Source organism: Leptinotarsa decemlineata, unplaced genomic scaffold, assembly GCF_025532065.1.
Source record: "Leptinotarsa decemlineata unplaced genomic scaffold, Ldec_3_MD MMD2_tig00000882_RagTag_RagTag, whole genome shotgun sequence".
Classification (NCBI taxonomy): Eukaryota; Metazoa; Arthropoda; class Insecta; order Coleoptera; family Chrysomelidae; genus Leptinotarsa; species Leptinotarsa decemlineata.
This window is the reverse complement of record NW_027412556.1, coordinates 10,023,129-10,036,100: the sequence shown is the minus strand read 5'-3', so window position 1 is coordinate 10,036,100 and position 12,972 is coordinate 10,023,129. Positions and strand designations below refer to the sequence as shown.

The window sequence follows — 12,972 nt, the reverse complement described above, 5'->3', positions numbered from 1 at the left end:
TGTATTTTGTATTTGGTTGCCTGCAGCAGAGGTTGCGCAGTAAGCGCTTCTTGCCATAGGCTCAGCCTCAATTGACCCATTCCTACTTTGAATTTCACACCAGCCGTGCGCAATCGTAACATGGCCATTAACGCAACCTTCTTAACGTACAGGTCCAGAGGGCTCAGAACAGTAATCAATTCCATTGCCGTGGTTGGTGTTATTCTCATGGCTCTTGTGATGTTTGAACGAGCAAATCGCTGAATTTTTTGGATGGCCGTGGCTTGTAGAAATTTCGGTCCCCATGCAATGGCTCCATACCTTAACATATGTCTTATTATGGCAGATAGTAACGAAGATGATGAAATTGATAAGAATGAAACTTGGAATGGTAATTTTTCGATAATTTTTTTATGATGATGCATAACAAATAATGATTTGTTTTATGCAAACTGCCCAACAGATTTTTGAATTTTTCGCGATATGTCTAGAATTGGCTTTGTCTGGCAGAATGAAGTCGTTGCCAGAACTCCGCCAAAAAAAATTGATTGTAACTTACCACAACCATAACTGTCAAGTACGAGTCACGTAGAGTTGCAGAACTTACCTGAAAGAAATAAAACAGTTGAATTGTATGTAAGATTTTATTACACGAATTGATAACACTAACCAACAAATGAGAAAAATGCGAATAGTATTATAATGGCTATAGGTGAGAGTTAAAAGCATCCTGACTGCGACTTCAACATCAAAAATTTTCCATCACGTGAAGATTTTGAGTTACAGGTATTTTTATTTTATAAAAAAATTCCAAATATTATTAAATATGTTTGAAAACTTTGTTTAAAATATGTTGTTCCGTTAATCAGCTGTCGCCATCATACGAACGACAACTCTCAGATGTTGAGAAACTTGTGCGAGCTAATGACTAACGAGGTAAAGGAATATAAGATCAAAATAAGAAAAAAACAGTATATTTTCAGGATTACAGACTTCATTTACAATACAAATGAAAGAATATTAAAATAAAGTCTTTTGTGCATAACATTTTTGCAAATGTTGACTTTCGTTTAGATGTTTCATCGTTTTCCCTCATAAGGGACCAACAATAATCCCCCATCATTGCTGCATCCTATCTGCCTTGGTAACGTTGCTCCATTGTCAGTATGTCTTGGTGGAACCTTTCCCCTTTTTCAAATTTCAGTACTCAAATTTTCTGGGAATGAATTCACATGTGAGTGCATGAAATGGATTTTGAGAGACATGCGACATCCCATTCAGCAGTTTGTTTTTTCAACAGTACCAATCACAATTAACTGAGATACAAAAACAAACCCGAATATTCTATCGTAAGATGGGGCTACGGAAGCAATTTATAATCCAACAGATCACGGCAAAGAATCCAAAACTATCTGACAAACTTCCGAACTTTTGGGGTTTTCGTAAGTATATTCGAACTGTATGCAGACTCGAAAAAGTTGGAAGAATGATGTATGATGGGTTTGCTTGACGATAAAAAAGCCATTGATTCCATTTTATCACATTTTATATCTTCCATTAGGTTTCTTCCGTTCCGTTTATAGCTTGACAAAGAACTTATTTGGAAGGCATTTTCATCGATACAGTGCGGTGGTTGAAGCTCTGTCTCTGTCACTTTTGAAACAGATTGACGAAGTTACATTCTGTTTTGAACCAAAATTCATTTGATAATTTGTTATTCATCAACTCTGATATATTCTCAAACCAATGTTGAACAGAACTTCGAAAACTAGATTTTAGTGGAACATAGATATTTATGCGTGAATAGAAAATGAATGTAGTAATATAAGTGTCGAATACGATATAAAACAAAAATATTTCACCCACAAGAGAAGGGATAACTTTCTTTCACAATTTCTTGAAAAAACATAATATACTGCAAAGAACAAAAAACAAATAATCATTTCATATATTCCCTGTAAAAATGTCAATTTCACGGAAGTTGAAATCAAAATTTAATAATTCTCAAAAACAAATCATGAAATTATAAAACAACAACAAAAATTAATTGTCAATCCGGGGCGTCTTCATTGATTGCAGTGGCGCATTTGCTTTTTCAGCTGCAGGAAAACCCGGAAAAACATGCAGCACCACATTATCTGAAGATCAAAATGATTGACGCTCCGAAATTTTTTTGAATTATTGTTCAAATTTTCATCCAAACTCTTCAAAAATTTTTGTGAATTGTTTTCATTATGACAATGTTAGTATGACATTATTTGATATTTCTGCTACAGGAGTAGATAATAAATACTCTGCTTTCTTGAGTACTTGAAAACTATATTTTTTCGACATTAGTCGCTTCCTTTGATAGTTATTGATATTAAAAATGTGGTTAACGTATTCCAATATGTTATTATCGATCATTATATATTGGAAAGTACCAACTCCTTTCAAAAAAATGTATAGAATTTTTTTTTGGTCATGTCCGTTCTATAAGTTTGCGTTTTTGTTATTACTTCATAAAATCCGTTTATGAAATTTCAAAGTACTAAATGATCAATGATTAAATTTATCAAAATTTTTATTCACACAGTGCATTTCTTTAATGTCTCCCCTCTCCTTTTATTTTTGAACGGGTTAACTCAAAAATTTTAAATTTGGGATAATGAAAAAAATGCATGAATTTTTTATTTTTAAGTAGAAGTGACATTTCCGAACAAGTAAACGTCAATATCTCTACAAATATTTATCATTTATAAAAAGGAATAATTTATAAAAAGGAATAATTCTAGTATTATCGATTTTGGTGTGTTTATCTTCATGAAATTATTAAATGTTTCGCCATTTTGTAGTAGGTGAAGATATCAACTTCATATTCTAGGATTGTGAAGCATTTATCAGGAGCTTCAAAATGATGTGTCACAAGACCCGTCTTATCATTTAATTTTTTTCCCAGATGACGCCCAGTCGCAATCTTGAAAGTTTCGTCTGTCAGTTTCACTTATCCCGAATTTCAATTTTTTTAGTTGACCCGTTCAGAAAATAAAAAAGGGGGGGCACATTAATGAAATGCACTTTGTAAGACTGTGTTGTAATATACAAAATCACTATTGAATAATAATGTCTAATTTCTAAGGAATTTATTTTTCATTATGACCGGTCTAATGAACCGAAACCGGCCGTAACAATAAACTTAGAAGAAATTAGACAAAAGTTATTATCTTTTTTTTTACTATGAATGAATTTTAATTATATCATTAACAAATGAAATACATATAACATTAAAAATTGAACAATACCTATCACTAATGAAAGAATAAAATAATTCATTAAAACCAAAAAAAATATCAAATTCAATAAAAATTTAAACGAGAAATTCCGTAAGATTCCAGACGCTGAACTCTACGTAACTCTACGCAATCTTATTAAGATAGGAAAATATCGCTTTTCCTGTAGAACAGCAAATAAGGAACTCGCGTTCTCTGGGGTTTCAATACGTCTTCATTTTGCACGGTCTTGACCGAAGAATCGTCGTACCTAATCCAGCAATTGTAGCCGACGTGGAAGGCATCGGTCACGTAGTGTCCAATGTTGGCATTTTTGTCTTCATGGTAAACGACGGCGAATAGCTTGTATTGTCTCTCCGTTGGAGACTGTGTTTTTGACGATATCAAAGTCGAATCAAACTTCAAGTCGAATTCAAATTCAAAAGCCTTGATAATCTTCGTGCAACGGTAGTTAATGTATTTGAAAAACTTCAGATGCAAAATAAGGATAACGGGAAATTGGCTGAGCGTAATTTGTTCCCACGCTTCGACCTTCTCGTTTGTTTTCGACGAAGTCACTCCCTCTAAAATGTTCTTGGAGACAAGTACCTTAAGCGCTTTTCTGACGGTCTTCACTTTCTCAATGTTGAGTGGCAGGGTGAGGAAAGGCTGGTTATTCTCAGTAATGTGGTCCACGTTGCGATGAATGCTCGACTTTAGTTGCCCCCCGAAGATGTCACTTATCGGTGTATTGGTGAAGTCGATCCTTCTGGTTGAATGTCCTTTATTTTTCGATTCTATTATGTTCCATAAATGATTTGAATCACTACTCAAAGTAGAGTCATCGAGAGGTTTGTCATCTTCAATATAATATTTAACCAACTCATTCAGCTCAAGCATTCCATCATTGAGTCCATTCAAAAGAAAACCTAGAAACTCTTCTGCATCTTGTTGTCTACCATCGATCCAGTCAGTCCGCATGTTATGCAACATTTCATTAATCCAAGTCGGACTGAATGGGATGCCAGTGTTGATTGAAACTTTTTGGCCATTCTTGGAATTTTTATCTACTCTCCCGTCTTTCGTCAAAAAGTAGGAAGGTAGGTGAACAAACATTCCAAATATAACCGGGATAGATGACATTCTCTTGTTCGAAGAGATGTTTTTACTCAGACTGTTTAGTAAGTTGTAGAGTGGTGGACATGCGATCATGGCTTGCAAAATAGAGTTGACATAACAGTGATTGTTTTGATTGAGCAGACCCCTTAGCTGCAAGTTCACTGCTCTACCGTCGATCATATATGTAGATAGAAACATGCCCATCTTATAACAGTTTGGATCTACAAAATGGTGGGACCTTCTGGAGAGCTTGAAGGGGCATAAGGGAAAATTGTCGCTGAACACTTTTTCGGCATCCTGGTCAGTAGCCATTTCGTCAAAATTGTTGACGGGTTCAGATATAGGCGAATGATGGTGGTTCATCGTCGGGAAGATCATAGTGTGCGGGTTGTTGGCAAAAGGTGGAGATTTATATGTATTATATCAACTCGTGATAGTATGTTGGATGCAGTCTGAGGTGTAATCTGAAAGTTCCAGCAGTATTGGATCATTATTCAGAAAAAAAAACAGAAGATACCTTTCAGAGGGTATTTGATCAATTCAACGAAATGATCAGAAAAAACTTCTCGATTGATAAGCTGCTTCAATAAATCTAAGTGGTGAACTTATATTAAATTGGTATCTTCATCGCCGGCCATAAAATTTCCGAATTAATGAGAAAACTTCGCGGATTTTCTCATTTCCAGAATTTTATTGCATCCATCACTCGACTAATACTGTAATAGTTAGCGAAATCGTGACCTTTTGTTTCGTTTCTAATTCAACGATGCCGGCTGAATTCAATTTGACCTGGGGAATTCAGTAAAATTAGAACCATTAATATTCAACATCTTTATAATTCACCCACGGAATAGTATAATAGTATTAAATTAGGTGTATGAATATTTTCCACATTGCAGTGTACCGCAAACTTCGGGACGCATTATCATTTTCCTCGGAAAGCAAATATGGTGCTCGTTCAGGTCAAAGCGTCGTTGGTCTCATCGTTTTTCATCCGAACAACATGTTTCGCGAGAGAGCCTTGTTAAAGGGGGCGGAAACAGCATTCATTTACTTTCTCTCATTCCCTGTGAAAAATGACATGGTCGTATATAAACATTTATTTCGGTATATTCGTTATACGATGTATAATTTTACCGTTTACCCAGTACATGATCTGACAGTTCATGCCACTTATGTTAGTTCAAAAGATATGGAAAGATTTTCTTTGCTTTTTTCGTCTCGATCAACACCCGTAGGACCAAATGTGATATCAGGGCCTATACCTTTATTATTTTGAAAGACAGAGATTTTTTCACAGAATCAAACGGAGCAAACATCATTTTCAATCTCTTTTCTTCAATACCTTTCCATGGATCAGTTCTTTGAAGCCATACCTCACTTTTTGTCAAATCACACCTTATCACTTTTGTCACACAAATTCTGAAATAATTACTGACAGCCACAATATATTCATGTATTAGACCAATTAAAATCCGCTCTCCGCCAAAACGACTATCCCGATTCTCAAATCCAAAGATTTATTCAATTTCAGCAACCCAATGAACAGACGAACCAACCAAAATATTTTTTTCTTGTATTCATGGAGTTACCGACAAAGTGAGCAGGATTCTGAAGGTGCACGGTATAAGAACAGTATTCACAACCAACATTCAAATTTTCACTTTTCTATGACCACCTAAGGACACGATACTCTATGACGCACAGTGCACATACAAAATATCATATTCCACCTGCTCCAGAACTTACATCGGCCAGACCAACAGAAGGGTCTTCATCAAAGCCTATGAACATGATCTTGCTGTCCGTAAATCAAATCCAGCCTCATCGCTCTTTGAACATCAATGTGGAATAGGCCAAAAAATGAGCTTCGAAAACACCAAAACCGTTTCCAGTGAAAAAACTCTCCAGGCCAGAATAAACTGCGAAGCTACTGAAATTGAAAAACATCCCAACTGTCCCTACAAACAAGACGATTCACAAAGATTACCTCATTCATGAAGATCATTACTGTCACTTTATATATGTCACAACATTGCACACCTTGCTTCTGCATGTGTCCACTACCAATCCCACTATCGCTTAAAGTACCGGTCCCCCCAGGCCAGAACCGGTGGACCGACAGTCGACGCAGAGACCAGCGACGAGATAGGACAAAAAATACAAATGTCTAGACGAAAAATATGAAATGAGATTTTCAAGGGGATCTTTCTACACTTCTGAATCAACTGTTTATATTGTTTTAGTTCACAAAAAGTTGAAGAACTCGAAAATATGTAAATATGTTATATTTCTTCTTCATTGTGAATTGGGCATTTTTATATTTCTATACACGTGGTGTATAGTTGGTGATATATTTCAATTTCTTCAAAGAGAAGTTCCTCACTTTCTAGATTCTCATATTTGGAATAAAATATTTGCAAAAACCTTCATTATCACAATTATTATCTTCCTTACTAAACCATGTCAATTTAAAACTCATTCATATACGTATATGAAATGACAGACCTTTTCAAACAAGTAGTTACAATATTTTTTTATTGATCCAAAACTTCAGCTTTCAACTTCAAAACTGACAAAATTCAAAACAATCTTTGAACCCCTATTTTCCCCCTTGAGGGTGGAAATTCCTGATTCCGTTTTTTGATGCTTATTTACGCTGTACAAAGAACCCACCTGCATATTTCACCATCACTTTGGAGTAACCATTCTGTTGAAGGACATTTTTGATGATGCCTATTTTCCTTTTCGAGATCTTTCTTTGTATTACACAGCCCGAAAGCATGATCTAGTAGAGTGGTGGTTGAATCCCTGGTTCAGAATACTGTCCCGTATGAGTGGGTTTTCGGTATATAGATGTTTTCCATTTAGTGTCGGTCCTCTTCACCAATACGTCTGAGTATGGCAATTGGTTGTGGACTTCCTTCTCCATTGTGAAAATGATGGAAGGTCTTACGCTGTTGATGTGCTTATAAGGAAGGTATCTAGTTCTGTATTCCCATGGGGTTCCATATTATGAAGGTGTCGTCAACGTAACTCAATCAGACTCGGGGCTTTCTGTAGACTTCTTCAATGACCAGAGTTTCAAACCACTCCATATATATATATATATATATATATATATATATATATATATATATATATATATATATATATATATATTGGTTATAACCAGTGAAAATGGCGGTCCCATTAGAGGTCCCTGTTATTTTTTGTTCTTCACTTTTTGTGTATTTTTCTGATGTATCCAAATATCGATATCAAAAATAAAACGGTTACTAAAGTCATTATCTCGAAAAAACTGCATCACCAGATTTTCGTTGCACCATTAAAAAAACATTATTCGCATAACGTCTGCCTTTTGTAACTGTTTCGATTATAGCTTCTCATTAAAAACAATGAATAGTATTTATTTCACGTAATCGGATAACTTGGGTCGCTTTTGTTACACTACTTATCTGGAATTGAAATCATGAAATGATTGTTGGAGATAATTCGTCTGTTGTTCGTTATTTACACAGACTGAATTTTTCAGTTTATTCACAATCGGGGGAAAACCAATCAGTTAGAACTAAGTGGTTCACATTTAACGTATGAGAATACATGAATGGTGGTATATAAATAATAAAAAATCATGTTATGTCACAGATCATGAGTACTCAATAGGAAAAATGAATGTTTCTTTTCATTCACAAATGGGTAGAAAAATTGATTGAATGTCAATAATATATTAACATTATAGAAATATAAATGACCAGGAAGCCGCCCCGGTTTAGCACGGTTGCAATGCTGATACTAATATAAATTCACAGGCATGGAGAAACAGTGATCAAAAAAATAATTTTGTTTTATGGACGCTCCTTTCCCTCCGCTGCTGGCTCCCCGGTTGGAATATTCAAAAATCCTTCCTAATTGCACATCTTCAATATAAAACGGACCTACATACAAAGTTTCGAAAATCAACAAAGGACGAAATATCCTTAGAATTGTCCAAGGAATAGTTCCCTAAATTTTTGCCGCATGTTTAATGAACACCCTGTATAGCGGTATGGAGAAACAGTGATAAAAAGGTAATTTACATATATAAACGTTCCCCTTTTATCCCCAGGGGAAGCCTCAGTTGGAATATTTGAAAATCTTTTCGAAATCACTTCAAAAATTTAAATATCAACTATCAACCGAAATGAAACTTAAACTAGTCAAATCCCTCATCGATCCACATATAGAATACTGCGCTCCAGTGTATTATAATTTTCTACCGGAATATAATCGACAAAAGTTGCAACGCATTCAAAATTCTTGTATGCGTTTTGTTTGCTATGTGCCTTATAGAGAGCACATTACTCCTTTGATGATAGGATTGAGAGAATTGAACATTAAGTGTAGAATGGAATATCTGATCAGAATATTTCTTTTTAAACTCATCAAAAACAAAATACCCCTGTATTTATTAGAGCTTATAGTACGTCGTTCTAATATCCGTAGCATCAATACCAGGTTCAATAATTTCAACATTCCAAACCATGTTACATCTAAATACGAAGGATGCATTTCCTATCTGGCGCCGTTATTTTTGAACAGGATGATTCCTCTCCTGAATTCATCTTCATATGAAGTGAAACATCAAAAAATCAACTTTGTTGACCAGCATGGAGTAACGTATTGTAGTGTAGTGTTTTCCTTTACTTTTCTGCAAACTGAGATGTATTTATCATATTCTTTCTTTTAATTTTACCGCTGAAGAAAATTGAATTATATAAGGTAATTACCTTATTGCTCATAAATGTTATTTGTATTATTTAGCAGGAGGGGTGGAAGATAGCCATAGGCTAACCCCTACCTTTTGTGTGTAATTTATGCACAATAAAGCTATTATTATTATTATTATTATTATTATTATTAAATTGCACATCTACAACATGATACGAAAGAACCTACATACAAAATCTCAGATTTCAATAAATATAGTTTAAAAAACACGCTTTTAAAGAACATCGAACTGAAAAGTTATTTTTTTTAATAAGCTTAAAACAATATCGAACGAAAACTACTAGTATTATTGTGCGTGCCTGATGCCTTGAGCTTGGTAGCTGATTTTCAGGCTCCCTCCCTCACTGAATTATTTAGTGGCCAGTGTCGCAGTGACCGAAGGTCATCTGCGACTATTTTAGCTAATGCAGGGGCAGATCTTTCAACTTTGAAACGCCATGGGGGTTGGAAATCCAACAATGTTGCTGAATCTTATATCGACAACTCCATAGCTATCAAAATGAAAATTTCAAATAGTATTGTCGAATCCATTCAGCCTCCAGCGCCATTAGAACCTGAACACAACAATGCTGTGGAAGCTCGGTATGTTTCCCCATCAACTTCCACTTCGACCGCAACTAATATTCCAATTACCGAAAAGATGTTGAAACAAAACGACCTACCAGGAATTACTTTACAAAATTGTTCAAATATAACTGTTAATTACTATTTTAAATAAAATATAAAGATGAGTTAATGACATACAAGTATTATTATATATGTATTTTAATTTTCAATACTTGAAAACATCGCAGCCGTTGAAAAATTACAGTGTACAATGCGTGAGAAAATGACATATTTATCACTTGCTTGATTTCTCACTGCTGCGCTCGAGAGAAATATGTCGTTTTTCTCACTTGTTGTACAATATACTATTTCTGTGTGACGCTTATATTATTGATAATTTTTGACCAGAAAGATATATTTTGCTCTACACCCCTTGGAGATTGGTCATGAATTGAGTGAACATTATTTAGAATTGTTAGGACCGGTACATGACTGTAGACTTTGTTTGGATTTCCGATTATCTGAAGTAGCAGAAAGTAATCTTTAATGACCCATCTCATTGGAACTATTGAAAACTTACACGAGAAATTTTCATCTCTTGGTAATGCCAAGTTGGTTGATGATACGCGCGCTGAGGAAATGTACCAGTTCTGGTCAACACCCTGTATATCAAAACGCGAGCTTTGACTTCCAGCGAGGCACATCAGAGAGCTCACTGTTGATAGTTTATCCCCAACAACTACTGAAGTTCTGATAAGATGTTGACAAACCATTACAATGAACAAAGACCAAACCGCAGCGACTATCACTATCGAACCAACCCTAGACAAGCAATGTCAGCGAAAGAAAACTTCTGGGCCTGCAGACTCAAGTCGATGAAATGAGCTCGGCTGAAAAGGAAGCGTCGTTAAGAGTAATTTTGGTGACAGGCAGACAAATCGACTCCTTCTCAAACGAGTTATCTAGATTCAGCAGTGAATGAGAACTCGTTAATGAATTGGCCGTCGAGTTGTTTCGAAACATTCCACGAACCTATTCCAAGTCGAACAATGATAAAAAACTCCCAGCCACATTTGAAACACTCTCGAAAAGATTGGGGTCAGACTACATTTCCTGTTTTTATATCGTGAGAAATGAACAATCTTCGACGAATCATTCAGTCATTCAGGCATTCAGTCGTTTTTTAGATACCAAACATTTGAAAAATAGTAGGTTTCACCTTTGAAAAAATTTTCGAGGACGTATCGTCTTCGAAAAAGTACTTGCAGTTGTTATATTGAGCAAGATATTTTGACTTTTCCATAGGAAAACCACCATCAGGAATTAGAACATTATAACATTTCAACCTATCGATTAAGAGCTGAATTAGGGATACTACCTTGAAGTGATACAGAAGAAGAATATATATATATATCGAATTAGGTAATCCTGATACACAATATTATATCAAACATATTACTAACATTGAAATTGAAAATAACTTTTAAAAAAACTTAAAATGTAGATATAGTTCAAAATTGAAAATGAAAGATTTTAGTTTGAAAAATAACGACATACTTATGCTATTAAAAAAACAATGAAATGTAGGTGCAGCTCCAATACAATGATAAAAAGCAGAAAACAATATACAGATACTATATTTATTGATATCATCTTACCAAGTTTTATTATATCTATCATTATGGATGGATTTCAATAATTGTTTTTTAAAAATATTTAATGATGGACTAGATTTGATTTCATTTGGTAATTTATTGTATGCAACAAACCCTTTGAAAAATAAAGAATTCATGGCACTTCTCCTATTTGTTCCGCATAAATGCAAATTAGTATGATTTCTTGTGGCATATTTGTGCACTTCTGGATTTAAACTAACAAATTCAGAAAAATATGAAGGTGATAAGTTATTCAGAATTTTATATATAAATGTCATAGTTAAGTTATACAACCGTATAGAAACTGGTAGCCACCGGGAAGTTTGTAACATAATTCCGATTTCAGTGAATCTATTCCCTTTTAGAACAATTCGCATACCTCGATTTTGAAGTTTTTGTAATTGTGATGTTTGATTTAGATTAAACAGGAAAATAATAGGGGCACAGTAATCAAAATGTGGTTGGATAATCGCATTGTATACAGTAATTTTAGACTGAGTGGATAAATTACCATATTCCCAGGTATGATGTAATGACAAGGAAAATGATTTCACATGCTCTCTTCTATGAAATTTTTTTCAAATGCTAGATTCCAATGAGCTTTCTGATCAATAAAAATCACAATTGTAAATATACACTTCGATAAGATGAAACACTTTACGCCCATGCTTCCCTTTTTTAAAATATCTCCAAAAACCCTTTTTTGGTAAAAGCATAGCCTCCGATGAATAACCCAACCAGAGTAATTCTTCAGAATGATACTAAATCGGAGGTACTATTCCGTTTTTCAATGGCTGGAATATAGATTACCAACAAATAAGGATCTGTTAGTCTATTTACGGAGGTGGTCCCAGAATTACCCGACCTGACCTAAAGATGGCGGTAGTCGATTGAAAAATATCAATGTAGGTATTGTAATAATATGAATTTATTCAATTTTCAGTCAATTACGATATGAACAATCTGAACAAATTCAACAAAGTCAGTCCAAGTCTCCAGAAAACACTGCAGCCTCTTGGGCTTATTGTGTTTATTTTCCCATCTTCTCATGACACCTATTCCATCAGTCTCGTTCCCTGTACTCGTTTGTATAGGTTTCGTGTTGGATAATCGTCATATTCTTCTGGATGTAATTTCGTACGACCATATATTGCCTGCCTCCTGTGATGCAATGCCTCACATTCACATAAGATGTGTAGAGCTGTTTCTATTCCTTCATTGCATAATTTCCAGCTGAGGTCTCCGTTGTACAGCCCCATTTTAGTCAGGTGTCCTCTAAGCGGACAATGACCGGTTAGTCAAGTATCTCAACTTACTTGAAAATGGCCTTATAAGCCGAAACCGGTTGTAACGAATAAATAAACACAGTAGAAACTAGACAAAATTATTTTCTCTATTCTATATTCAGCATTCAAAATTAATTTCCACATCTATTAGACTGCTAATTCAATTTTTAAGGAAAATAACTCCTTTCAAAAAATTTAATTTATTGGACAATGGTTGTGAATATTTGATCAACTACAGACTCGGTATTAGATTTTTTGTATGTTTTGTAGATTTTATCATTTGATTTCACAAAATCGTTATTTTCATAAAATCCCTGATGATATAATAAATATCTTTTTCAAATAATAAATATTTCAATTCACTTCAAA

At 34.6% G+C, this 12,972-nt stretch overlaps 2 protein-coding genes across 2 annotated transcripts in view; both read right to left on the bottom strand.

Moving 5' to 3' along the window:
• Positions 1-12,972, bottom strand: part of CadN (neural cadherin) — a 796,050-nt gene that overhangs the window by 225,615 nt on the left and 557,463 nt on the right.
• LOC141482227 (ubiquitin carboxyl-terminal hydrolase 10-like) lies at positions 3,387-4,924 on the bottom strand. The gene has a single exon (XM_074175223.1). It carries the CDS (start codon positions 4,722-4,724, stop codon positions 3,387-3,389), a length of 1,338 nt encoding a protein of 445 aa, XP_074031324.1. The 5' UTR covers positions 4,725-4,924.

Coding starts and splice junctions, on each gene's coding strand:
- LOC141482227 (XM_074175223.1), bottom strand. CDS start 4,724: ATGATCTTCCCGACGATGAACCACCATCATTCGCCTATATCTGAACCC.